The 27,539-nt window shown below is 34.1% G+C and overlaps 1 protein-coding gene across 1 annotated transcript in view; it reads right to left on the bottom strand.

Annotated features, from left to right (window-relative positions):
• The window catches only part of BMP2K (BMP2 inducible kinase), a 142,762-nt gene that overhangs the window by 53,863 nt on the left and 61,360 nt on the right, over positions 1-27,539 (bottom strand). Inside the window, exons 4-8 of the mRNA XM_011941794.1 lie at positions 19,600-19,742; positions 17,065-17,186; positions 14,715-14,796; positions 10,302-10,434; positions 1,060-1,163 (exon numbers count right to left, since the gene is read on the bottom strand). Of these exons, the coding sequence (XP_011797184.1) occupies positions 1,060-1,163; positions 10,302-10,434; positions 14,715-14,796; positions 17,065-17,186; positions 19,600-19,742 (584 nt within the window). The remainder of the gene's footprint in view (positions 1-1,059; positions 1,164-10,301; positions 10,435-14,714; positions 14,797-17,064; positions 17,187-19,599; positions 19,743-27,539) is intronic.

Raw genomic sequence — 27,539 nt, 5'->3', positions numbered from 1 at the left:
CTTTTTTTCTGAGTGGGGTAGATTAAGTTACACATTAAGGAAACCCTACAGAAACAGGTCAGGCCAGATGATCTTTACAAAGTCAAGAATGGCTTATAATCAGTGATGATTCTAGAGACCTTTATTAACACTGATGGAGACTTGCCATACACGATTCACCTAGTGTAGTTAAATGCACTGTACAGACAGTGAATAAAATTCAAAGCTTTTAAATAATACTAACTATTGCCAACTGAGCACCTTCCATGGACTAGGCATTGGGTTTTACATGTAAACTTTATAATTACTATCCTTGTTTAACAGAAAAAGAAATGGACATTAAAGTAACTTACCAAAAGATTCAAAGTCAGTCACTGATAAGGACAAAACTGAATCTGGGTCTCTGTTTACACTGCCTGTGCTTTTTTTAAAAATTTTTTTTTAAGTTTTAGGGGATATAAGTGCAGTTTTGTTACAAGGATATACTGCATAATGGTGAACTCTGGGCTTTTGTATAACCATCACCCAAATAGTGTACATTGTACCCATAAGGTAACTTCTCATCCTTCATCCGCTTCCCACCTTTCTAAGCTTCCAATGTCTATTACCTCACTGTCAATATCTATGCGTACACATTGTTTAGTTCCCACTTAACAATGCCTGTGCTCTTTAAACCAAAGTTTCCCAAACTTAGTTAACACAGTGCTCAGTATCTCAGTAATTGTTTACTTCTAAGAAAAAAAAAAAATCTAATAGTCCTGTTTATGAAATGGTTAGGCCCAAATAACTTAATAAAATTAGTTTGTGCTAGGTCACAAAGATGTCCCTGTATTTTCCTCAAAAATGCAAAATATGCTGCCTGAGTCTGCTGCAGTTCCCCAAGGTATCTCAGTGCATAGCCTGGGTGCAGAAGCTTTGTACCACAAATATAATCAAACACACAATCAGACCACTTGTCATGAAACAAGTAACTCTGTGGTTTAACAGCAGCAACAAACAAAAAAGTAACTCGGAAAGTAAATATATTTACATATGATAAAATGAATTTTAAATTCATATCCTACTTGAAAACCTACTTACATTGATGTTGGAGATTGGACAATCCTTTTTGGCAAATTTAAATGCAAAATATGATACTTGAAATATATCAGGTCTATGTTCCGGATCTGGTTCAAGCATGAACCCTGCAAGAATAGATCAAAATGTTAAGAAGTTTTATGAAACACACATTATACTATGTAGCGGCACACATTATAAGGATAAAAAATACATATTTTCTGTTCCATTCTAAGATCAGTGATGATTCTAGCAAACTTTTTTTTTTTAAAGTCAATAAATTTTTATTCAAGGAATTCCATGTTGTGATTTCTTCCCACTGTCCATCAAGGTCACTTTAGATCCTCTTAAGTTCGCCCTTTTTAATGAAACTGATCCAGTTGCCATGTCAGCCCACAATTACTTTGGCTTCATCATCTCCTTTCAGTATAGGTATACTGAGGAAGACTTCAAAATTCACCAAGAATCCTTGGGATTTAATTTATTCAACCAATTTACTTTAGGGTTCTTCATACTGTAGGTGGTGGGGATCTGCCTGGTTCTCAATTTGACACCCTCTCAACATGAATGAGTTCAAATCCCATTCATTCCTAAGCGATCACTCAAGAATAGTACAGATGTGTGGAATATGCCAATACCTAAGGTAAAAAAGTAGATTATCTGGTTTTTCATAACGTTCAGTAACTGTCTTTTTCAAACTTTTAGTAACTGTCTTGTAGTTCCTTCCCACAGATCTAACAATAGTCCTGTGAGTAAAGTAAAACCACAGAGTTATTCTATGAGGGGTTTCCAACGACGTGCAGGCTACAGGAAAAACCCCATTGGGACAGACCTCAACTGATTCTAGCAAACTTTATTCATACCTATAGAAAATGCAGAAATTGCTATTTTATAAATAAAGCGTTATCCCAAGCTAAGGGTAGATCAGTCACAGAACAGGTCTACACTACAAGTATGAATGACGAACATGATTATTCTATTGAAAAAGTGACACAAAAGAAAAAGTGAGTTTAGTGAACACTGGGGAATTATTCAAGAAAGTTCCAAGGCAATAGTAAAAAGGTCCTTCAAGATAATTCTATTCAAAATAATGAATACCTGTATTAATTTTTAAGTGATCCTGAACCATTGAGAAAAGTCTCAATTGTGTACATTATAATCTAACAAAGTAGTAAAGGACTGGCACTGTCGTTTTCCAAAAACATGCTCTCTTCCCATATTGATGCTAACAACATTTACCATAGTTCTGTATCTTAACATGTTATCCATATCATGCTCAGAAATATGGGCAGAGTTTTATAGTTTTTATGAACAGATTTCAAAACAACCTTACAGTAGCATTGCCTGAAATGCCTGATCTTTTTTCTACCAAAATGACCACTACCATTTGGTAGTACTCTATTACTTGGATAATTTTTAATTCTAAATTTCACAAGGTTGACATTTATACTCAATTCCATAAGTAAAAGATTTTGTTAGGACATCTCAAAGTCTACCTCGGCTTCATTTATTAACACTAAGTTGTTATAATGTTTAAATCCTTTTTAAACTACTTAAAATGTAAAATTTAAAGAATCGGATGATATTCCTAAGTTTACTAATAAAATAATGTATAGAGACATCTAAGTATGTAAATGGGTTACAAAAAATTATAAATCAAAATGAATTAAATCGTCCCTTCAAATTTAAGTAACATTTTGAATACAGAATGTGTGATACATCTCCAATGACATGATAAACTTATTTTGGCTAAAAACACAGTTATGTGGAAAGTTATAATTTATTTGAGAGATTCTGAGCTCAGTGTAAAATATACAAAAACTCTGCATGTAACTTGATTTTAGATATTCATAATGCTAACATATATCACTTATAAAATTGATTTTTTAATAATTTTTACCACCACTGCTACACTGAAATAACTAAAAACATTTTAATTCTAATATTTGCTAGTTTATATTCAAACTCCATCCAGAAAAGATCTGAGGAATCCACAAAGTTTATTTTATCTTGATACTAACAGATGTTAAATGTTTTTAACATAACAACAGTACACAAAATGGGGATAAATTTGAACATACTGTTAACAATAAATACTTATTCATATAATTTTTAAAACCAAACAAATCATATGAAACCTACCTAATTCACAAACGTATAGTCCTATTTTTCTATTCTAACAAATTTACTTGGCTTTTAAAATCTAATTTCAACAATAGCTAATTATACATATTTAGTCCTATAAAGAACTTGAAGTGGCACACAAAACTAACACTTTTTTAAATATATAAGAAAATTAAAACTAACAGAAAAATAATAGCTTGGGGTTGGACAGGATAATGAGGTCAGTTATAAACTACATATGATTTGGTCATGAATGCAGGCCCAAAATGTGCTCTCCATTTTTTAGCTGTCAATATAAACAGGGCAACATGATCCATTACATGAATCACAGTGTATTTAATACAAAAACAAATCAGGTGCTAAGGAAAAACACTATTCGTGATACTGAAAGCTAGAAAGCAAATTCTCCGTTGAGTCTTTCTAAAGATAGCTCACACAAAGTGAACAACATCCTTAGGAATAGCAGTGAGTGACACAGGGTCATGTTTTAAACACTCTATCAGTATGGACTAGTGGCCTAAATGCCATGCAGTAAAAGAAAGGGGTATGGTACAAGAATGTATTTCTTTTGTGGCCTGGCTTAATCCAAGAAAAAATTTTAAGTATCCAGAGAGGAATTAAATGATAGTTCAGGCATTCCTGGTTTTTCTTTGTTTTGTTTTCTTTCATAGCAGTTGAGAAGCACCAAGGGAGAAAAAAATAAATTTGAGATTTTGTGTCCTAACCTATATGTGTATAAGTATTTCTGTTACTCAAGTTAAGCACACCATATCCTCTAATGATTAGGTAGCTAAGTTGCAGGTAGAATTGATATTATCTTATAAGCAAACACAAGGACCTCGAATTCCCTGGGTCATGTTTTCATGTGGGAATATATCTGCTGGAGCCAGTTTAGTCTGCCTAACTGTACTGATCCCATTTATGTGACATAAAATCAACTCAAAAGGTCAGAACTATTTATTTTAATAAAGAAGAACAGAAAATATTAGAGTGTATTAATATGGTAAATATAAGCAACATTTCATGAAATGTGATTCAGTTTACGGGTGTATATTCTGTGTGTGGTGTGTATACCAGGTCATAACTAAAATGTATTTTTTATTAATATATTGAATCACAGTCACAAAAAGTTTGACGCCACTGTGCTAGTGTAGTGCCACGATCTCTATTACTATAACTCATTCTCCCCCATGGGAAAGATAGTGATTTGTCATATTGCTAGACTAGAAAAAAGAATGAAGCACCTCCATCCATCAATCTTTCATGATCTTTCTTTCAGAACAGGTTATTTTAGGAATATACATGTTCTCTGCTGAGCCATATTTTGTAAGTAACCTGCCTCTGTGAAAGAAGTCTAAGGTTTTTCAGCATTGCCTATGACTGGATGTTTGTAAATTTGAAGGTTGGGAATACAGGAACAGGATCCTTTGGCTTTAGATCTAAATTTCATTCTGCAATTTGTTTTATCAGTACTAAAAAGTTGACAGTTTTACCTGATGAGCTCCAGTGGACCATCTCTGACTTGGTTCTAAATTCAAAGTATGAAAAGACGAATAATCATACCTAAAACCCACAGGTAGAACTCTTGGCTACATTTTTATCTCTGAATATTTCTAAATTGAGTATTATCAGCAAGTTAGAAAAAGGAAAAAATCATGAAAGCATCTTTAAGCACTTAAGTTAGATAATATAATTTACTGAACTCTTCAAGAGAATGGGTTGCAAAATGTACTACTGGATTACTGAAGGATGTAGTCTAGAGTGCAGAGGTATCACATTTAACACAGCTAAACACTGATTCAAGAAGGACAATTTCACTCAGACATGGTGACTCTCGCCTATAATCCCAACTACTTAGGAGGTTGAGGTGAGAGGATGGCTTGAGCTTGGGAGTTCAAGGCTGCAGTGAGCTATGATCTCACCATTGCAAACCAGCACAGGCGACAGAAAGATCCTGTCTCTTTTTAAAAAAAAGAAAAAGAAAAAAGAAAAAGAAAGAAATTAATCCTTCAATTTTTATAGTTTTTCTAAAGCCATTTTCTCCTGCAAATAATTAAACCTCAAGTTTAGTGTTTTATTAATTGCTACTTCATGACAATAAAACTGTATCATCTATTAACAAAATATGCTTTTGGGGAAAAGAAATGGATTAAGGAATGTATGTGTTCAGTTCACCTAAAAGTAGTATTTCGTGATTAGGTTTAAAAACAAACAAAAAAGGCAGAGAAGCTAGAATACACCCTTGTTAACTAACTCAACTTAAAATGATCACGTGAATCATCACAAGACCATTACCACTGAATCTGATTCTATTATAAATATAAAATCAACTTTTTAAAACTTAGCCATAAGAAATAATATTCCTCTGCTCACTCAATTGTGTAAATCTTTCTATTGACACAAATACTACTAACACAACCTAAGAACACAAAACAGAGCTTCAGCACTGAAGGTAGTGTATGACTAAACTACAACAATATTTCCTATCAATGTACACACTGGTCTGAGGCAATTAATTATGCCTATACTAATATTGCATAGAAAAGCACAAAATCCCTGCACATTCCAACAAAAATAGAAGCTAAAGGAGCTGCTGTTGCAGCAGCCAATTCATATTATGGTTTAGTCAAGAACCCAAGCCAAAAATTAAAGTAGTTACCATTCAAGTTACACAAAACAAAGGATCCATGCCTGGGCCTAGATAAAGTTAAGCCACCATCTCTAATCTAACAGCTCAACAAATTTAAAAAGAAAATACTTTGGATAGAAGTCTCAAAACAATTTTTCTGCTTAAAATTTGTTTGGTTTTCCCTCCATAAAGACACATTTTTCTCTCCCACAAACTTCAAGTTATTACCCTTAATTTCCCTGAAATGAGAAACATCCACTCTAATTTTCCAACCGTAAATATTTCATGCATCAACATTATTTCTATCTGTTAACCTACAGACATTGTTATAGAAACTTACATATTACTATACGTGTCCTACATACCTTATTATACGGATGCTGAAATGAAACTAAATTTAACAACTGATAATATGTTCAATCATAACTAAAACATTAAGTGGCACTAAATAATGCCAGGATAATACATTTGGAATAGTCCTGGTAACTACCCCAAAAAGTTACTGATCAGAGCCCTCTCTCTACAGCTATTCAAGTAGTAAACCAGAGCCGATGACTGAAAAGCTCCAAGGAAACCTTATCTTAATCTTTCATTTCAAAGGTACTTTGAAGTAGCTGAGATTCTTTTTTTCAAAAATAATATAGGAGAAGAGAGTGGGTGAGGTTATAGAGGAAACAAGATTGGCCATGAATTGATAACCACTGAGGCTGGGTGAGGTATTTTCATGAGGTACATGAAAATTTATTGCACTGCTCTGTCTGTATTTGTAGAGATTATTAAATTTCCATAATAAATTTGAATTTAGTAAAAACAAGCAAGCAAATTCCTGGTTTCCCACAATATGGGTATTGAAATAAATTTAAACCTAATCGAACAAGTCACAGTGGCTCACACCTGTAGTACCAGTTACTCAGGAGGATCAGCTGAGCCCAGAAGGTTGAGACCAGTCTGGGCAACATAGCTAGATCCTGTCTCTAAATAAATAAATAGCCGGGTATGGTGGCTCATGCCTATAATCCCAGCATTTTGGGAGGCTGAGGCAGGCAGATCACCAAGGTCAGGAGTTCAAGACCAGCCTGACCAACATGGTGAAACACTATCTCTACTAAAAATATAAAAATTAGCCGGGCATGGTGGCATAGGCCCGTAGTCCCAGCTACTCAGGGAGCTGTAGCAGGAGAATCACTTGAACCTGGGAGGTGGAGGTTATAGTGAGCCAAGATCACACCATTGCTCTCCAGCCTGGATGACAGAGTGAGACATGGTCTCAAAAAATAAATAAATAATAATAAAAATAATAATAAATTTAGTCCCAATACATGAGCTCTTAAGAGCAAAGATAAAGAAACCATAAAGCAGTAAGTGAGAAGACCCAAAAGTTTAAAAAAAAAAAAAAAAAAAAGCTTTTACCTGGTGTTCATCATTACCTTACTGCACAAAATAAGGAGATAAGAAAAATAATCTTAGTAGTTATATTTACAGTATATTCTAGAATAGATGATAATTTATGGTAAGCCTTTGGTAGATCCACCATTAACCCATAAAACCAAATTCCACTTCAAAGCATCCGAAGACATTTCTGCAGGGAAAGTATGCTCTAGTATCTGACGGCATGTCCTGCCCCTATCCAGAAAATCAGAAATTAAGTTAGATAAAGAATTGTAATATTGATATCAAGAGTAGTTGCAGTGCTAGTTGTTACAGTAATAATGACTGCAGTACTAAAGGCTATCTCTTACTAAAAAGCACTTTTTGTCTTTCATTTAATTCTCACAATAACCCTAAGAGGTGGGTACTTTTAAAATGACCCTTTTAGAAATGGGAAGACTGAGATAAATGGAGGTGCTCAATGTTCCATATCAAACAGACAGAGCAGATGCAATCCAACACTGGCTCTAGAAGTCTTGCTCTTAATCTCTGCAATGTACTTCTTTAATCACCTTACAACACAGGAGCCAAAAGAAAACTGAGGCAGCCAGCTTTCAGTACCTTATTCATAACTATTCAGTAATCCTGTTAGTTATGCTTCTCATTCTCCTCTAAATGGTTCTCTAAGTTCAACTCTTGGATCTGGAAATGCAAAGTGCTTCTTTCCTCATCCCTCATGTTGGCCCCATTATTTGTCTATCGGGAGAGTTAACAAAAGCTAAGAAAAGTTCTAAACAATTGACTCCATTACTTTTAAGAAGAAAAGTCTCCAGGAAAGAAAGAAGAACTTAATAGTTCAACTAAGCTTTATGAAGAGTAAATAATGGTAACTACTTTTGACCTAAATTAGTAACAAGAAAAAGTATATTCAAATTCTTAAGTAACCACAAATCATACAGTTTTAACAAAGATTTGTCAAAGCTATTTCATTTTCAAAATTTCTGTGTGCTATAAAATGGATGCAAATGGAACTAATACTAAAAAGATGTACATCTTCTTATGTTTTATCTTATGTTAATATATGGAAAAAACTACATTGCATGAATACACAACTGACAAAAGTTTCACATTCAAAAACTATGAGGGAAGCTAGGAATTCCTGATTTTCTGAATGTAGGATTTATTTAAAAGTAATATAAATCACTAACTACATATTATAAACACAGAGACACTGAAATAAAATGGCAAAAGACACAGAAGGCCACATTTGAAAAATAGAAAAAATAAAATCGCACGCCGGACATGGTAGTTCATGCCTGTAATCCCAACACTTTGGGAGACTGCGGTGGCAGGACTGCTCAAGGCCAGGAGTTTGAGACCAGCCTGGGTATACAGCAAGACCCAATCTCTACAAAAATTTAAAAACTAGCCCAGCATGGTGGCACATGCCTATGGTCCCAGCTACTCAGGAGGCTGAGGTGGGAGGACCGCTGGAGGCCAGGAGTTTGAAGTTACAGTGAGCTTTGATCACAACACTGTACTCCAGCAGGGCCTGGGCCACAGAATGAGACCTTGTCTCTTAAAGAAGACAAAGAAAAAGAATAAAATTGTGAAGAATCTAAATGTTTTCTAAAACACATTACATTACAGGTAAGTACATTATGGTTTTAAAATCTCTACTTTATTAAGCTTTTACTACTCAATACAGTATTTTAAAAGTCCATAAAGCCCTCTGACAGGAGGTAAAATACCAGAAATATTATAATTTCAGATTGACTTGAATGCTTTTATGTTTTTTCAACCTTTCATTATTTTTGCCTAGCTCTCAGAAATAAGTCCAAAGACATAATACACGATCAAATTTATACTAGCAATGATAAAAACTAAAATTAGCACATTTACTGACAAATAAAGGAAGCATATAATACACTGTAATGCATCAATTAACTACAGCCTAATTAGATCTAAAATTTTCAGTAGTATTTATTTTTTCCATCTTACCATTACAAACACACATAACCCCACCCCACTCCCACATACATACATACACACACAGAGAGAAAAAAAGAAAAACCTAATCACAAGAAAATAAGATCCTACCACTGTAAGCAAATTAAATCACAAGTCAGACTAGATTTCTTCTATGCTCCCTTTTTCTTTTGGGCATTTTTGATCTTTTTCGGAATTTTTACCCTTTTATGATTTACACAAGCGTCAAAAATTATAAAACTTAGACACTTGTCAAATGAGTAACAAATATTTCTAATTTATGAGTTTGGGTTCATGAGTCTGGGGGAACTTTTAATGGTTTAAAGTTATATGGCAATGCATTAATCTTTTTTTAATACAGTTCCTGGGATTAAATGTCTAGCTTATAAATTCCACATTCTACTGTTATAATAATTTCACACTTATTTTCTTCAAGTACATTTGTTTTATTTTTATATTTAAATCTTTGATTTATCTGCAATTTTAGCATAAAGAATGAAATAGAGATCCAGTCTTATTTTTTGCCCACAAATGGCTGAGAAAGTTGAACTGCCATCTTCATCACACAAATCTCAAATATATTTCTATTTCTCTCTTTTCTGTTCCAGTGAGCTGGAAGCTACAACAAGGGGCACTTGAATGCAGAAAACAAAGCAGAAATGCTAGACACACTTAATGCTAGACACACTCCATGTTAAGAGGAGCTGTTTAAATATTGTAGCTGCCTAATTTAACAGCTGATGGTCCTTCCCCCTCCTCAAATCTTCTTAATAAATTTTACCGTGTAGATATATAAAAAGTTAAATTACAGTACCTACCAAAATGGAAGAAAAAAGTCTTAAAGGAGGTTGAAAGAAAACTCAAGTATTCTTTTGAAATCAAGGGCCTCTCAGAGACTGGCCCTTCTGACGTTATCCCTTGGTGTGTGCTACTAAATTTTCCTGAGGGGCTTAAAAACATCTATATTAATCAATAATTAGGTTGCTTTCATTCTTATGTAAGTTTTCAAACACCTTTTTAAATTTTTTTTTCTTTACTATAGTTTCACAAAATTATAATATATGAAATAAAGACTGGATTTAAGTAAAGGAATGTAAATAGTAGGCCCTAAGTACAGTATCCTACAATATTTTCATATACATTTCCAAATACTTACTTATTAAGCAATGTATGTTATAGGAGTAACGAGAATTGTCTGGGATTGTGAAGTTGCCATCACAGATAGCAACCTGACTCTCACCAAAAGGAAGAGTGAAGAAACAAAGTTTATACAGTAGACATCCCAGTGCCTGTAAACCAAAGAAGCATGAATATCATTAGAGCTCAAGTAAGGAAGACATAAAAATAGCCAAAACCTAAATGTTATTTTTAAAAAGGCATGTTTCTATACTGCAACAATCTTTTTACAAATTATTTCTCAAACAAATTAATACATTTAATTTTTGAAAAGACATTTAACTGTATCATTTCCATGATCTTCTATCACATTTGTGGCTAGTTGGTCGAATTAATGGTATCACAAAAATTAGAAGTAGCTTGTTCCTTTTGGAAAAAAATTAAACTTTTATTTCTTCCACAAGGAAGATATATACTTAGTACATAACTAGCATATAACCAACAAAGTACAAGGCTTCTTCTTTAACAGCATTTTTACAAATTAAGTATAAAGCATGTTTAAAAGTTCTGGGATTCCAAATACAAATTAGCCAGCACAGTTAAACTTATCAGACAACCATCAGGAAATTCTTAGTATTTACCAGGCACACCTCATTATTTTACACTATAAAAATTAAGTTCTCTGTTTCTAGGTACAACCCTCCAACTTCTACTGCACATTATACTAATTATATTTGCATTTGTAACCCGGGTGCTCTGTCTGCTTAACCTGCATGGCTTCATAACTATCAAAGCACCAATAAATCTACTTGCTGACAATGAGGGCAAAACACCCTAAAATACCAATTGCATCTATAAAAGTAGCACAGGAAATTTCTAGCTAAGGTGCTAACAGCTCAAACTTGAGAAGGATTTTTTTGTAAGTGATTTTTTGGCTCAATAAATCATTACTTTTTCCCAAGAAGTATCACTTACAGGCCTTAAGAGTGTAAGGGGTATTTCCAATTCTAACCAAATTGTATAAAATTATCCAAGTTAGTATACATTTACATCAGCAATACTGAAATTTAGCCTTATTATCTAAAAATTAGCAAGTCAGCTTTCCTTTGTTAAATTTTCTCCACGTATCAACTTAGTAAACTCAGCTAACAAGTGCACTAATTTTTATAATTATTATGAATTAATTATTATAATTATTACAATAGACCTAAACACCCTTGGTGAGTTCAGCAACAGTAATTTAAAAAAGATTGTTTTCCATATTGTAGCAATATTCCAATGAAAACAGTTCAGAAGCTCTAAAAATTTTAATGTTAGTTCAAAAAAATTACTGGGTTATTACATGACAAAATTATAAAGATTTGAAGTAGGGATAACCAGTTCTGTATGGTTACAAAAGATTTATGATGCTTTTTTCTTGAAGGAAGATATTTTCAGCTCATATACAGCAAATTGAACATAAGGCTCCCTTAACAACACTAAAAAAAAAAAAAAAATGCTATTAATGGTATAATGTCCACATTAGATTACATCTTTCGTTGCACTGTCTAGATGATAGTCTAGGCAAAAAAAAATCTCCATTTTAGCCAGTTTTATTTTGTCAATCAAACTTTAGGAATTTGTGTTTTGTTAGAGTAAATGTCGTAGGGTTCCCAGATAACAATTTTAGCAACGCAAGTATACTTTAAAAATATATAAATCTAAATACTCTGCTTCGTAAAGTGTGAACACAATGAGGTATACTAATTTTTTCACATCAAAGGTATTTCCCTTTTTATCCATCTCAATGAGAATTGTACAAGAAACAGGAGGGAACCAGTGAATTTTCTAATTCACTAATTTTCTAATTAGAAAATTCACTGAATTTTCTAATACAATTTTCTAATTGTACAAGAAACAGGAGGGAACCAATGAATTTTCTAATACTTTATAAAATCAGCATCCTAAATCTCAGGATAAAAATAATAACCTAAAACAAACTTCCAAGCAAAAAAAATTATTTTTAAAATAATTATTTTCTAAAATATGAAGTGCTAAATATTTCAATATCATACTTCAATATCATAACTCTCTGAATCAGTACTATGTTGAAGCAGGATGAAAGATACAGTTCTTGCCCAATTTGAATTGAATATTTTTTTCTGGATATTACTGAATTCACACCTAAAACGTTGTAGCAAACTTGTGTTTCAGCTGAGCTAAGTAAGACTGCATAAAAACGGCATCATGGGGCCGGGCGCGGTGGCTCAAGCCTGTAATCCCAGCACTTTGGGAGGCCCAGACGGGCGGATCACGAGGTCAGGAGATCCAGACCATCCTGGCTAACACGGTGAAACCCCGTCTTTACTAAAAAAAGCACACAAAAAAATTAGCCAGGCATGGTGGCGGGCGCCTGTAGTCCCAGCTCTACGAGAGCCTGAGGCAGGAGAATGGCGTGAACCCAGGAAGTGGAGCTTGCAGTGAGTGGAGATCGCGCCACTGTACTCCAGCCTGGGCGACAGAGCAAGACTCTGTCTCCAAAAAAAAAAAAAAAAATGGCATCATGGAAATTAAAATTCTCCCTCTTTCAAGCATATAACTATACTGCTCTCTAATTATGTGTTTTTTGGGTTTTTTTTGTTTGTTTGTTTGTTTTTTGAGTATCTATTCGTAAGCCCACAGCTTACAGTTTTCCCATCACAGAATCTCTACTCCGTAACTAATACATCAACAGTACAAATTTTAAAAGTATCATTGACAATTTAGTATGCTACCTCACTGGCATACTAAATCTGAGGAAAAAATAACCCAAAAAAGGATCTCCTTCTTTTTGTTACGGTATTGGGTAAGAGTCATGTGCTTAGAGAATAATTTTTTTTCAATAAACCTTCAATGGCTTCAAAATGAAAAGTATGATGCCTATTGTTTATCTGCTATTGAAATACTCTTTTCCGGGAATATGGAACTGAACAGCAGCAAAAAATTAGGCCAGAAAAGACCTCTATAATCACCTCTTCTAATACCTTCATTTTATAAATTAAGATCCAGTTTAATTTGCTTTCTACATTATAATAACCTTCATCTTTACTACAAGCCATTCAATGAGTCAAATGCTAATGCTGCAGAAAGCAAACTAAATTTGAGTTATGTAAGCTGGAGATCTATAAGTAGTGCCAAATTAACTAATAAACCTATTGTTAATTGATTATATTATATATATGATTTTTAAAAATTCATCTACCACAATGAATTACTGTTTGGTGAATGTATAAATGTTATATAGATAAAAGATATTAAAGATTTTTTTTAATAACCTTACAAAAGAATATTTCTCTCTCAAGACTTTGGTACCCCAACCCTAAAAGGGAAGAGGCCAGGAAAGGAAAACCAAGGAGACAGTCATTTGGTTTCACACATTATGCTTGACAATTTTCTGAACATTATGTTTTCAAAACAAAATAAATCTGATATTTCTGTAAACCCTAGAACTATTTCCAAGGAATTTTATTCCTCAATTCCTAATATGGTCACTTGTGATAGATACGGCTAAATAACTGTTGAATTTAAATGAATTAACACTTAAAATACTCTTTTCCTAGTTTATTAAATACAATCACAAGCATATTTTACTTATAGAATATGTTCTAAAGAGATGTCTATATTCTAACAAAGTTCAACTACAAAGAAATATGGTCTATCTCAGTAATTATATCCAGATATATAATAGGCTAAATGATAAAGACCTTCCATGTACAGAAGCTAGTCACTGGTATGTTTATACTGCAATTAGAAAAACATTTATTCATATCAATTTCCATTAAAAAGATTCTAAAATATTCCAGAAAATTACTGTATAATGACTTAATAGTTTTGTCGAGCTTTTCTGTATTTTGATCAACCAAAATTCCACTCAAAAAGAATGTTAACACTCATATATAATCTAAATCCTAAAAAATACTGTGGTTAAAAAGTTACATTATACTGAATTTTTTTTTTTTTTGAGACGGAGTCTTAGCTCTGTCACCCAGGCTGGGGTGCAGTGGCCGGATCTCAGCTCACTGCAAGCTCTGCCTCCTGGGTTTACGCCATTCTCCTGCCTCAGCCTCCCGAGTAGCTGGGACTACAGGCGCCCGCCACCTCGCCCGGCTAGTTTTTTGTCCTTTTTTTCAGTAGAGACGGGGTTTCACTGTGTTAGCCAGGATGGTCTCGATCTCCTGACCTCGTGATTCACCCGTCTCGGCCTCCCAAAGTATACTGAAGTTTTTTACTTGTTTTTTGATACATAAGCTTTCCATCTCAGGATTGAGAAGATAAAATGTTCTAGTATTTTTCTTCTCCCGAATGAGAAGCTCTACTGTACATCACTCTCTTCCACTTATTAGGAAATGCCGTTTGGGGAGCAGAGAAAAAAAAATCAACTGAACTCAAATTTTTTAATTTGGTTAGAGCAAGTTCCAGCCTTTCTTGGCCTTACCCAGATATCAGCCTTGGTGGTGATGGGTTTCCCTCCATAAAGGTTGATCATTTCAGGGGCTCTGTATGACAGAGTCGTATACCTGGCAGTAAATGAGTGAAATGGAGTGGAGATATATATATAAAAAAAAAAAAAAAAAGACAGATAATACATTGTTTCTACATAAAACACTACAAAAAAAGTCTTTTAGGCTCAATAACATTATATAGAATAATACTCTTTTAAAAAACTCATTAAAAAATCCATCAAAGATTAAACAATACAAAGCATCTATATACATTTTTATTCAACAAATACAACAGTATTTCTAATAATCTAAAACTTCATTTTCTTTATTATAAAAATCTCAAATAATGACAACATATTGGAAACAGTTCTCCTTGAATTTCTTATGTGAAATAACACAATTTGGCTATTATAGTCTCCTTATCAAAATATTTTAGTCTATTAACTTAAAAGTAAAACTTCCACACTCTTAAAAACTTAATTTATATATTTACTAAGGAATTTGTTTTTATGGACTTTATGTTACATTATAAAGTAACAGTGATGATGCAGTCTTAACACTTTCATTTTCTACATACTTTTCAATGCATAAAAAAGTCAATCCTTTTAACATTAAATAAGAAGTAAAAGCTTAAATGTTTTCAAATTTACTTCCTTGACACAGTACTAAATCTCTTTTGAGTTTGTTTTTATAATTGTTTAAAAGTAATCTAGTTGCTACAATCTAACTGCACTCATTAAGTATATTTCTAATACTGACTGCCATAATAAGCTATTTGGAATCAAAAGGTATTGTAAATAAATATTTATCCACAGAAAACCCCCATATTTATTATGAACAGAACATTTTAAGGAAGCAGTGCTCAAATCTCCTGTTAGAAATGATCAGAATATGAATGGACATCCTATATCATGGCATAATTTAAGATTCAGATTGAATGGTCTTACATTTTATTTTGCAAGAAGTATCTTAAAACTCAACATTCTACTATCTTACTTCTTCCAAATCACTCTGACTGGTGAGAGAGTCTGAATACTACTACTATGGAGGAATGACCTAAGAAACCAGAAATATAAATCACCAAAACAGGATTTTTATTCACTATACCCCCACCCCAGCATCAAGATAAAGTGTTGGCCCTTACTAAATACTGGTCAGTTGAATGAATAGTTAGTCCATTAATTGAGCCACAAAGGACCAGAGAACCCCTTATGAACTTTTGTTCATCGCTAACAAAACATTCAATTGAACCTCATACTTCAGAGGGCAACAGCAAGAAATAAAATGTCTAGCAGGTCAGGGATGCTTGGACAGAATCCTATACAGCAGCCACTAAACATCACACTCCAATAAATTTTTTAAATTATATACATGTATTTTCCAATAAGCCAATTCAATACTTTATTATTCTTGTGTTCTTCAGGACTTTATATATTTACTAACGTGTTTGTTTTTATTAAATCTAACATAAGCACCATAGGCTAAGTTTCCTGAGTAGTAGTATGTAGCGTCGAAATATACAAATGGGCCAGAGTAAAATCAGCTGTATTTGAACTATTTCAAAATATTGTAGTTCAAATGATGGCTCTGACATAGTATTAGGCAATAGAGAATTTGTGAGGAAGTGATGAAAGGCAACTCAGAAAAGCTAACTATTTAGAAAGTTCTATTCTGAGAGATCTTTCTGCATTGTGTATCACTTTATTAAGATAACCTAAAATTTACAAACAGTTCCATTTTCTAAAAGTAGAAAGCAGAAAAGTCAGCGAAAGATTCTCACAGGTACTCTAGCAACCACAGAAAGCACAGGATTAAGAGAACATAAAGTAGACATGACATATTTCCATTCCAGAGCTTTCCAGTATATCATTACAAAGTAACAGTGATGATGCAGTCTTAACACTTTCATTTTCTACATAGTTTTCAATGCATAAAACAGTCAATCCTTTTAATATTAAATAAGAAGTAAAAGCTTAAATGTTTTCAAATAATTTAACTTTTTCTTAACAAGCACAAACCCTCAGTATCAGTAAAAACAAGGATGTTTAACTGAACTTAAGAATCATTTCAAACTCCCTTTAACAATTTCACGAATTACTACAGTTTATTTAACAAATTTCTTTCTAAATCTGTTTAAAATGTAGATTAAAAAATAGGCATCTACGGCAAACTACATTTCCTACTGAGCTAGATCAGACATGAATTAATCAACATCTATGGCACAGAAATATTCCAAAGAAATCTATAAATGAAATACCTAAAATCTGTATTTAGCAGTGCTGGCCAGAGACTAGAGTTAACTGAAATTACCATGACAAAAGTGCAATAAAGACAAATACTTACTTTTTAATTTCTTCTTCTACTATATTAACTCCATCTTTTTGAGGATTAAGAAATTTATTAGTGGCACTGCCAAAGTCACAAAGTACATAGTTCCCACCATCATTCAACAAAATATTTTCTACCTTAAGAAAAGAAAATCAATAATTAGTATTTTCAAAGTGAAAATTAACTTTTTACAACCATTGTAAAAAATGGTTATTTTTACAAACAAAGTTTATTTTTACACAATAAACACTGAAGGGTCTATGCCATATACAAAAATATGTAAATATGTGTCATTTATATATATATATATATATATATGTATATGCACAGTACACACAAACATATATAGACATAAGATACCCAAATTATGAGGAAGAACAAATGAACAGGAGCAAAAATATACGATGGCTACTGCTTCTCTTACTAAGAACAGAGAAATGCTTCTTCCACCCCAGGTTGATTTGTACAGGGGCAAAGAAACCCTAAATCCTCCCTAAAACTGCTTTTATGAAAGAGAAGAACTAGTACCTGGCAGAGTCCAGCTTCTCTCTTTTACTATACTTCCACTTTTCTCCTTTTCTGACACTTTTGCTTCTCTATAGGTATAATGGAAACCACTGGAATTCCATCTTTGACTTCCAGTACCATTTTTATTTAAAATACTACACTGAAAAAATACAAATTTGACTTAATTTGGAGATCAGGGTTGTAGTAACTAAAATAAATTAGTATAGTCAGTTTCTTGAATACTAAAATGTGGGTTCAGAGCCCAATCTGCTACTAACTAGCATATGGACCCTTGGACAATCTGCTTAACCACTCTTGTGCTATAATTTCTTTATGTAAAATATGGACAATTAGAATATGAATCTGCCATATGGAACTGTAGTGAACATTAAATGAGTTAAAATATGTAAAGTGCTTAGAACAGTCTGGAATATGGTAAGCACCTAATAAATTACTATTACATGTTTTTTCACAATGTCTTTTATTTTTATGATAGTCTTAGATAAGTAATTCATTTATTTCCATTTTATCAAAATACTGTTTCATTATAACTTTTCTTCTATATTTCACTTTAGTATATTTTAAAAATTTGTACAAAATAAAGATTCAGAAAGAAATCTACTGAAAACATATATTTTTTACATATGTTTACACATATAAAAAGAACTGAGCATATAAAATATGGACAATACAAAATTACGCAGTTAAATATCTTCTGAATTTAAAGAAGAGTCAGCTGAAAATATCAACTTTGTATGCAAAAAAAATTAATTAACCATAATAGCACAAAAAATCATATCAAATTATTAGGGGAAATGGAAAAGCTGCACATTCAAAAGAACTACACTGGTTATCCAAATTAAGGCCAGAGGCCTGCAGTTAAGCATTTCAATTCTGCCTTATCTCCTACTATCATAGGTTTTCTAGATGATGCTTTCATGATTAACAGCCTATATTCTTAGTGACATTTTCTCTTTTATCTTACAAGCATTTTATAATAAAATTTCATAAAATTCTGTATAATCAGTCAGAACTGGGATTCAATCATTCAGTATTTATTAAGACTCTGCTGTCTACCAGGCACTATTTTAATTGCTTAAATACATCACTAAAAATGAAAAAAAAAAAAAGTCTTGGCCCTCATGGAGCTTACATTCTAGAGGGAGAAGGTAGAAAATAAATAACAGGCATAGTACATAAGCAAATTATACAACATCACAGGAAGTAATACGGACTAATAAAAGGTACAGCAGGTTAGGCTATAGTGATAAATAAGGTGGGTCACGATGGGACTTACTGAGAAGGTGAACCTGAGCAGACCTGAAGGAGTGGAAAGGGTAGCCAGGGGACTATCCAGGCATAAAGCAATTCAGGAAGAGTGATTTTTGTAATCTCAGTGTTCTTGTGGGCATGAAAGAGGACACCTGTGGTGATAAATTATATCTCTAGCAATATAACGCCAGAATATTCAATATTCTTTGGGGACTTTTTTCAATGTAACAGGTGGGTGCCAATATAAGAGGTCAAGAGTCCACAGAAGATGAAGTGACCTTCAAGGTAACCACCACCAAATTAGAGAAAATAACAGAAAACTGTACTAAATTATAAAGAAATAGAAAAAGAGACCCACTTATGGTCTCCTCCAGTATCCCTTGAGAACACTTTGATGCTTAATATGGATTACAGGAAATAGGAGGAATGCTGGCTGAACTGAAAGACAATAGTGTGGACAGACATTTAACAAATATCAGTGAAAACCACATTTCTGTTCAAATGAAACCTTTTAAAGAAGCCTACTATAGAAAACAGGGATGCAGGGTAGAAGGTAGAAAATCTGCCTCCACAGCCACGCTAGAAATCCTCAGAGTCAAGTAAACCACAATTTCAAATCTACAGTCATTCTTTACATGACCTCAGGAGATGTAGAAGGGGAGGGAGAGACCAATCTCAAAGCTAGTTTTTATACTGATTTAGATGAAAATAGTCCAAGAACATTTTAACTCCAACTTATTACTTAATCCATAGGTATTCTAAAGTTCTTACCTTCAGATCCCGGTGAATTATTGGAGTCTTACACTGATGCAACCTTGCAACAGCTTCACAGGTATCACAGAATATCCGTAACACTTCTGGTTCTGTAAAACCTGTCTGTAGCTTCTTATTCATTTGATTCACTACCTGCCCAGCTAACCAAAAAAGTCGTTTTGAGAGAACATATTTTTAATAAATAAAGTCCATCATAAGCAAATTAAGACATGTCTTTATGGCTTCAAGTAATGGGAAATTGGCTTTTTCATAATTCTCATGTAAGGATGCTTATTACATCATATTGTATTGATTCAATGACACATTTTTTCACATTTTACATTTCAGAGATCATCTTAAAGATCTTATTAATGCTATTGCCCACTTTTTTTTTTAACATCTCTGAGATCAAAGCATATCTTATAATACTGGTTTGAAGAAATACTTATTCAACACCATACTATTTATGGGCTAAACAGTGGTGAACAAAAATAAGGTTTCTGTTATCACAGAATTTACAGTCTAAAGGTAGAAGCAATCAAATAGATATATAGTAATAATTGTATATCATAACAATAATATGAAGAACTTATATAAGAAATCTAAATTTAAATTGTGAAGGAAGATGAGGAACAGAGGGTATCAGATCAGGTCTAAGGAAGTGATACTTGAGATTGAAGGATAATTAGGAATTAACTTGGGAACACAATATACTAGCAATAGTGAGTACTATGTACAAATGCCATCAGTTTAGGAAAGAGCTTCATGACTTTCAATAACTCAAAGAAAGCCAGTATGCTTTCTTTACAACTTAATGAATGCTGATATGCTCTAGGAAGCAGAGGAGACAGTAAGGTGAGATGAGACTGGCAAGGAAGACAGGGATCAGCCATATTTTAGATTCTATCTTGAGACCCAAAGCAACTTCCTCATCTGACTTTCAAAAAAATCTCATCTAGGGTTAGGGGAATCAAAAGAGTCAAAATGGGCTAAGAGGTAAAGTCTATCCAGATAAGAGATAATGGAACAAAATAACTGACTAAAATCAAATTGCCACACATATACAATTAAGCCCTCAGAAAGTTACATATTACAATATAGAAATTGATAGTCTAATAATAATTCTTAATTATTAACAAAAGGTTAATCATCATTATATTTTAAGAATGCAAATAAATATGTGATTCACACAGAAATCAGTCTAATAAAAATTGAGTTTGGGAATTCAAAAAAACATAAAGCATTCATTAACTTGCAACTTTCCTTTAACAAGGTTACATAAATGAACATGTGCTATTTTACAATCTATAACAAGGTACATATAAACTTGTTCCTTTTATTATTACTGTCTAAGCAGTCTTGTCTTTTCTGAGAATACTTTTCTCATAGCATTTTAAAGCAAAAAGAACATTAATTTTACCTATGAATCCCCAACTTGCAGAAAACTCAAGTGTAATTTGTTCAGATTATCTCAGAAGACTGGGGCACCTGACCATGCAGCAACTTCCACCACTCCCTCAGTTGGCAGACTCCCTGTCTTTTAATTAAACCCAGCCTTCTCTAGTTTAAGAATAATTAAACAAGATTTTAAAAAGTGCTTTCTTGGTGTATATTCACATCCTTGAAATATCCTATCATAGCTAAAGAAATCATAACCTTGAACTCACTCCACCTCTTCCAAACTTCCAATGTTATAATAAGCAGAATAAACTTTAAACAAACTTTAATTCCCTTTATTCTATCCAGAGACCTTTGAAGTAGAAATCCTCAATCACAAAAAACAAGTCCCCAGAGAAAACCAAAAACTATATTTGGGCTGAATTTCAAATGAAATCAATAAAATTTCATTACTCAAAATCAGAGTTTTCTGAAAATTAAAGCTTAAAAGAAGGTATTCTAATAAAAAAGGTAAAAAGTCAGATTTGGAAATCAAACATTATATACGTAAGGTCTTTTAAAATGAGATGTCCCACCTTTAAACACGGGGCTTGCAACTTAGCTCACGCCCGACCAATCAGGTAGTAAAGAGAGCTCACTAAAACGCTAATTAGGCAAAATCAAGAGGTAAAGAAATAGCCAATCGTCTATCGCCTGAGAGCACAGCGGGAGGGACAATGATCAGGATATAAACCCAGGCATTTGAGCCAGCTACCCTCTTTGGGTCCCCTCCCTTTGTATGGGAGCTCTGTTTTCACTCTATTAAATCTTGCAATGGCAAAAAATAAATTAATTAATTAAAATAAAATAAAATAAAATAAAATGAGATGCCTACAACTCTCAATTCTTTCCATATTTTCCAAAGAGGTATCATTTCCAAAACAAAAGCTTTTTATATTCTGCCAAATTTCATCACTAACATTAAAAAGTCAACATTTTTCTAACCTCTTAAAAAGGTGTTCAACAACCTCCCTGAGTACACATATTACCACTTAGTTTAAAAAAACCATAAATGCAACCTATTATTCCATTTAAATTTTGGTAATGTGACTTTTTTTATTTTTACAACTGTGATGGTTAATACTGAGTGTCAACTTGATTGGATTGAAGGATGCAAAGTACTGATTCTGGGTGTGTCTGTGAGGGTGCTGCCAAAGGAGATTAACATTTCAGTCAGTGGGCTGGGAAAGGCAGACCCACCCTTAATCTGGGTGGGCACCATCTAATCAGCTGCCAGCACAGCCAAAACAAAAAGCAGGTAGAAGAACATGAAAAGACTAGACTGGCTTAGCCTCCCAGCCTACATCTTGCTCCCATGCTGGATGCTTCCTGCCCTCGAACATCTCTCCAACTGCTTTAGCTTTTGCGGTCGGACTGGCTTCCTCGCTTCTCAGCTTACAGATGGCATATTGTGAGACCTTGTGATTGCATGAGTTAACACTCCTTAATAAGCTCCCCTTTATATGTATATCTATCCTATTAGTTCTGTCCCTCTAGAAAACCCTGACTAATACAACAAGATTATTCAATTTCGTCTGTTATAGATTGCATTATTGGTCGTAAACTTTCAAACTTGACTTTTTACAGGCACTTTGTCATGTAACTCTGCAGTTTGTCCCAATAAATGAGGCAGATAAATTTCCTGCTCTTTGATTTGGGCTCAGTCATGTGATTTTCTTTGGCCAACAGAAAAAGGTAAAAATGTCACTGCCCTAGTTCCAAGACTAGGCCTTAAGAGGCCTCATTTGCTTCTACATTCCTTCTTATGTTTCTATCATCCACATGAGAAAACTATCCCCAGGACAGCTTGCTAGTGCCAGAAAGAGGGTGATGGACATGTGAAGCAGAGCTACTCCAACTAATTCCAGCTAAACACTGTCATGTGAGCAAGCCCTGCCAAAATCTGCAGTGTCACCCTACCAAGCTAAGTTGAAAGCAGCTGGCCCATGGATACACAGGTGATAGATAATAAACGCATGTTATTTTATGCTGTTGAATTCTGGGATTTTTTTTAATTAAGCAAATACTAACAGATATATAATCCATGGGAACATATGTAGAATACTTCCTAAAAACAGACATTAAAATTTCATAAATTTTGATAATTTATTCACGAATTATTCATAAAATAAACGTGCTCAAAATACCAATAATGATTTCTAGAAGTCTGAGACCTAAAGTACATAATTTCTCTTTATGTATCAAAATATTAGCAAATACAGCAGTATCAAACCACAAATTTACAAAGACAAAAGATGATTAGACTTGACAAAAGATGATTGTAAACACTGGATACCTAAAACCACATAAGGGGATATGAGCTATATAACACATTCTTTTACTCTCTATACAGTTTTATCCCTACATAATAAAAACCAATGTCCCTGAACTATATACATTATATAGGTTCCCTTACTAAAATACCTTGTTAAACAACTTTATGTAATGCAATTAGCTGTTACAGAGGAAGTAAGGGGAGAGTATTTAGTCCCCTATTCTTTGCCCTTCCAAATCACTCCTTCCCCGTGGGAGAAAAAGGAACTTATCTAATTGATTCATCTGAGAAATGAGATTACATATACTCCATTGAGAAAACAGCATACTCCATTCAGGCCTTCTGGATTTCTTCTATTAAGAAATAATTGCCCACTTAGAGGGTACAACTGATCTACAATACGTGTAGTAACATTAGCAGGTAAAACATCTGAAGAAAACTTTGAACAAAAAAAGAGAAAGCATGGTTTGGCTGTGTCCCCACCCAAAGCTCATCTTGAAATCCCACATGTTGTGAGAGGGACCCATTCGGAGGTAACTGAAACATGGGGGCAAGTCTTTCCTGTGCTGTTCTCATGATAGTGAGTAAGTCTCACGAAATCTGATGGTTTTAAAAAAGGATGTTCCCCTGCACAAACCCTCTCTCTTTATCTGCTGCCATCCATGTAAGATATGACTTGCTCCTCCTTGCCTTCCACCATGATTGTGAGGCTTCCCCAGCCACATGGAACTGTAAGGCCAAGTAAACCTCTTTCATTTGTAAATCGCCCTGTGTTGAGTATGTCTTTATTAGCAGCAAGAAAACGGACTAATACAGCAAGGAAAGTTAAAAAAAAATAAAACTAAAATTAGCTGGGCACAGTGGTTCTGCCCTTAATCCCAACACTTTGGGAGGCTGAGGTGGGAGGACTGCTTGAGGCCAGGAGTTCCAGACTACCCTGGGCTACAAAGTAAGACCCTGTTTCTATAAAAAATTAAGAATTAAAAAATTGGCCGGACATGGCCATATGCACCTCTAATCCCAACTACTCAAGAGGCTAAGGCAGAAGCATCACTTGAGTCCAGAAGTTGACGTTGGACTCATGTGGATGACAGAGTGAGACCTTGTCTCAAAAAGAAAGAAAGAAGGGTCAGGGATGCAAAGAAAAAAAAATGGACACACTGAAATTAATATCCACAGACAACAAAAGATTTGCAGCTAAAACAAGAACAAGGTGCATCTTTTTCCCCAATATCCCTTCATGGTAACAAGGTGTATTTCAGCAAAGAACACTGAGAGAACACGAAAGAGTCAAGCTGGGAGTGGTGGCTCACACCTATAATCCCAGCATTCTAGGAGGCCAAGGCAGGTGGATCACTTGAAGTTAGGAGGTCAAGACCAGCCTGGCCAACAAGGCAAAACCCTGTCTCTACTAAAAATACAAAAATTACTCAGCTGTGGTGGTGCACACCTGTAATCCCAGCTACTCAAGAGGCTAAGGCATGAATGAGAATCACTCGAACCCAGGAGGCAGAGGTTGCAGTAAGCTGAGATGGCGCTATGCACCCTTTAGCTTAGGTGACAGAGCAAGACTATGTCTCAAAAAAAAAAAAGTCCTTGGAAATTAAAAATAATATAATAGAAATACAAAATTCTATAGGAGAGCTAAAAGATACAGAGGAATGCTTCCAACAAAAAAAGAATAAAGACAAAAAGAAAGAAAAGAAAATCAGAGGATTATCAATCTAGAAAGCTCAAAACATCTGAAAGAAAATGAGAAGTCCAGTAAGAGACAACTGAAAATGGAAGACAAAAAACTCCACAAAAAGCATACCAAAAACAACAAACACTAAGGCGCATATATCTTGAAATTTCAATACGTCGTAGATAAAGGAAAGATTCAAACTAAAAGTGTCCATGGAGAAAAGATGTCACATAAAAAAATTAAGCAATCACAATAACATTAATTTCTCAACAACACTAAGAAAAAAGTGGAATGATATCTTCAAAATTCTGGATCAAAATTATTTCCAACCTATAATGTTTTAGCCAGCCAAAGTAACGATTAATGTGGGCACTGAATAAAAATATGTTTATATATGCAAGGTTTCAAAAATGCTTCTCTCAAAAATCCAGTCAGAAAGCTACTGAAAAACACACTCCTCCAAATTAGGGAGTGAAAACAAAGGTGTGGCGTTAAGTAGCAGGGAATCCAAGACAGAAGGGAGGCAAAGGGAATTTCCAGAAGGACAGCTAACTGCTGTTCAAAATTAAGCAGGATGATCAGTCTCCCCAAGAGGTGTTTTTAAAGGAAGAAAAAGTGAAATCAACACAAATATTAAAATGTCTAAATATACTGCATAATTATTTGTACGTCTATTGGAAAATGCGGGGCTAAAATATTAATATACATGAAGAAAATTAGGCAAATGAAAAACAAGATAATTACTAACTCCAGGAAAACAAAAAGTATAAGAAAATACAATTACAGACACCATTAAATGGGAAAATAAATACTGATTTGGTCTAAAACCTGAGCATATCTATACTAGAAGTAAAATTCCTATCTTTTCTTAGAGACAATATCTAAAACATCAAATCAAAAATAGCACTAGAAAATTTTCTTTCAAGGGCCTCTTCATGCACAGAATTACATACATACTTCCCTTGATTTTCTAAGTCCTTTCTCTTTTGTACCCTTAGGAAATCACTAAAATTATTGATTCCCTTTTATATAATGCAGTGTGGAAATATGGAAGTAAATATAAGAAACATCTCAAATATTTTAAAGGGACTACCTGTGAAGAGGGATGAGGCAGGAAGGTATTGATTTAGCCACAGCTTAGGAGAACTATTTGACTTTTTTTATTTTTTATTTTTTTGAGACAGAGTCTCGCTCTCTGCCCAGGCTGGAGTGCAGTGGCGCAATCTCAGCTCACTGCAAGCTCCACCTCCCAGGTTCATGTCATTCTCCTGCCTCAGTCTCCTGAGCAGCTGGGAATACAGGTGCCTGCCACCACGCTTGGCTAATTTTTTTTTTTTATTTGTATTTTTAGTAGAGACGGGCTTTCACCGTGTTAGCCAGGATGGTCTCGATCTCCTGACCTCATGATCCACCCACCTTAGCCTCCCAAAGTGCTGGGATTACAGGCGTGAGCCACCGTGCCCAGTCAACTATTTGACTTTTTAAACCATATACATAAATTACTTTGATAAAAATTTTCAATTTCATATACTGCAGAGCTTGATGATTTGAACACTGGATAACTATTTCTAAAAAATTTTTAAAACAAAATAATGCATTCCTCAAAAAACAGACATGATCATTCTTTTACTTTAAAATTTGCCCCTAAAACTTGAAGGTCATTTGATTCCCCTTTTACGATGTCTTCTAAGTGACAATTAAATTTATCCACCGTTATGATTATGCTTGATTCAAATATCTTTTAAAAGTTCCAAGTAGTCAAGGGCTATGAGTAAACTCTAATCTAACTAAGAATTAGCACTATAAATGCCAGAATTCAGGAAAATGGGGTAGAAAAAAATGAGTATCTTCTCCTAAAAGAGATCACAGTACAGTACTTTATAGTAGAGAAGATAAGATATAAAGAAAAAACGATCCAGAAACATCTGTTTGTTAAATATTGTGTATGGAAATAAGTTACAAATACATCACAGTAGGCACTGTTACATTGATTCACTTCATTTCCCCCATCCTTCCCTCCTTAAAATACTGCAGTAAACAAGATCATACTCTCTCCAACATCATCATCATATCCCTCTTCCTCCTCAACCTTCAGGAAACTGTAAGAGTTCCTGGGATAGTAATTAACAATCATTACTGTCTGAAGAGAATGTAAATGTAAACCAGGGCTCCCTAGAACCACAACTGCCAAATATGGCTTGCAAGTTTGTAGGAAATAGAATTTTGCCTCCACCTTTCCACACATTAAAATTTTAAGGCCGGGCACGGTGGCTCAAACCTGTAATCCCAGCACTTTGGGAGGCCGAGGCGGGCAGATCACGAGGTTAGGAGATCGAGACCATCCTGGCTAACACGGTGAAGCCCTGTCTCTACTAAAAATACAAAAAATTAGCCGGGCGTGGTGGCCGGCGCCTGTAGTCCCAGCTACTCGGGAGGCTGAGGCAGGAGAATGGCGTAAACTCGGGAGGCGGAGCTTACAGTGAACCGAGATTGCGCCACTGCACTCCAGCCTGGGTGACAGAGTGAGACTCCATCTCAAAAAAAAAAAAAAAAATTAAATGT

Source organism: Colobus angolensis, unplaced genomic scaffold, assembly GCF_000951035.1.
Source record: "Colobus angolensis palliatus isolate OR3802 unplaced genomic scaffold, Cang.pa_1.0 Scaffold200, whole genome shotgun sequence".
NCBI classification, from domain to species: Eukaryota; Metazoa; Chordata; class Mammalia; order Primates; family Cercopithecidae; genus Colobus; species Colobus angolensis.
The sequence above is the reverse complement of the archived record's forward strand: the minus strand, read 5'-3'. Positions and strand labels throughout refer to the sequence as shown.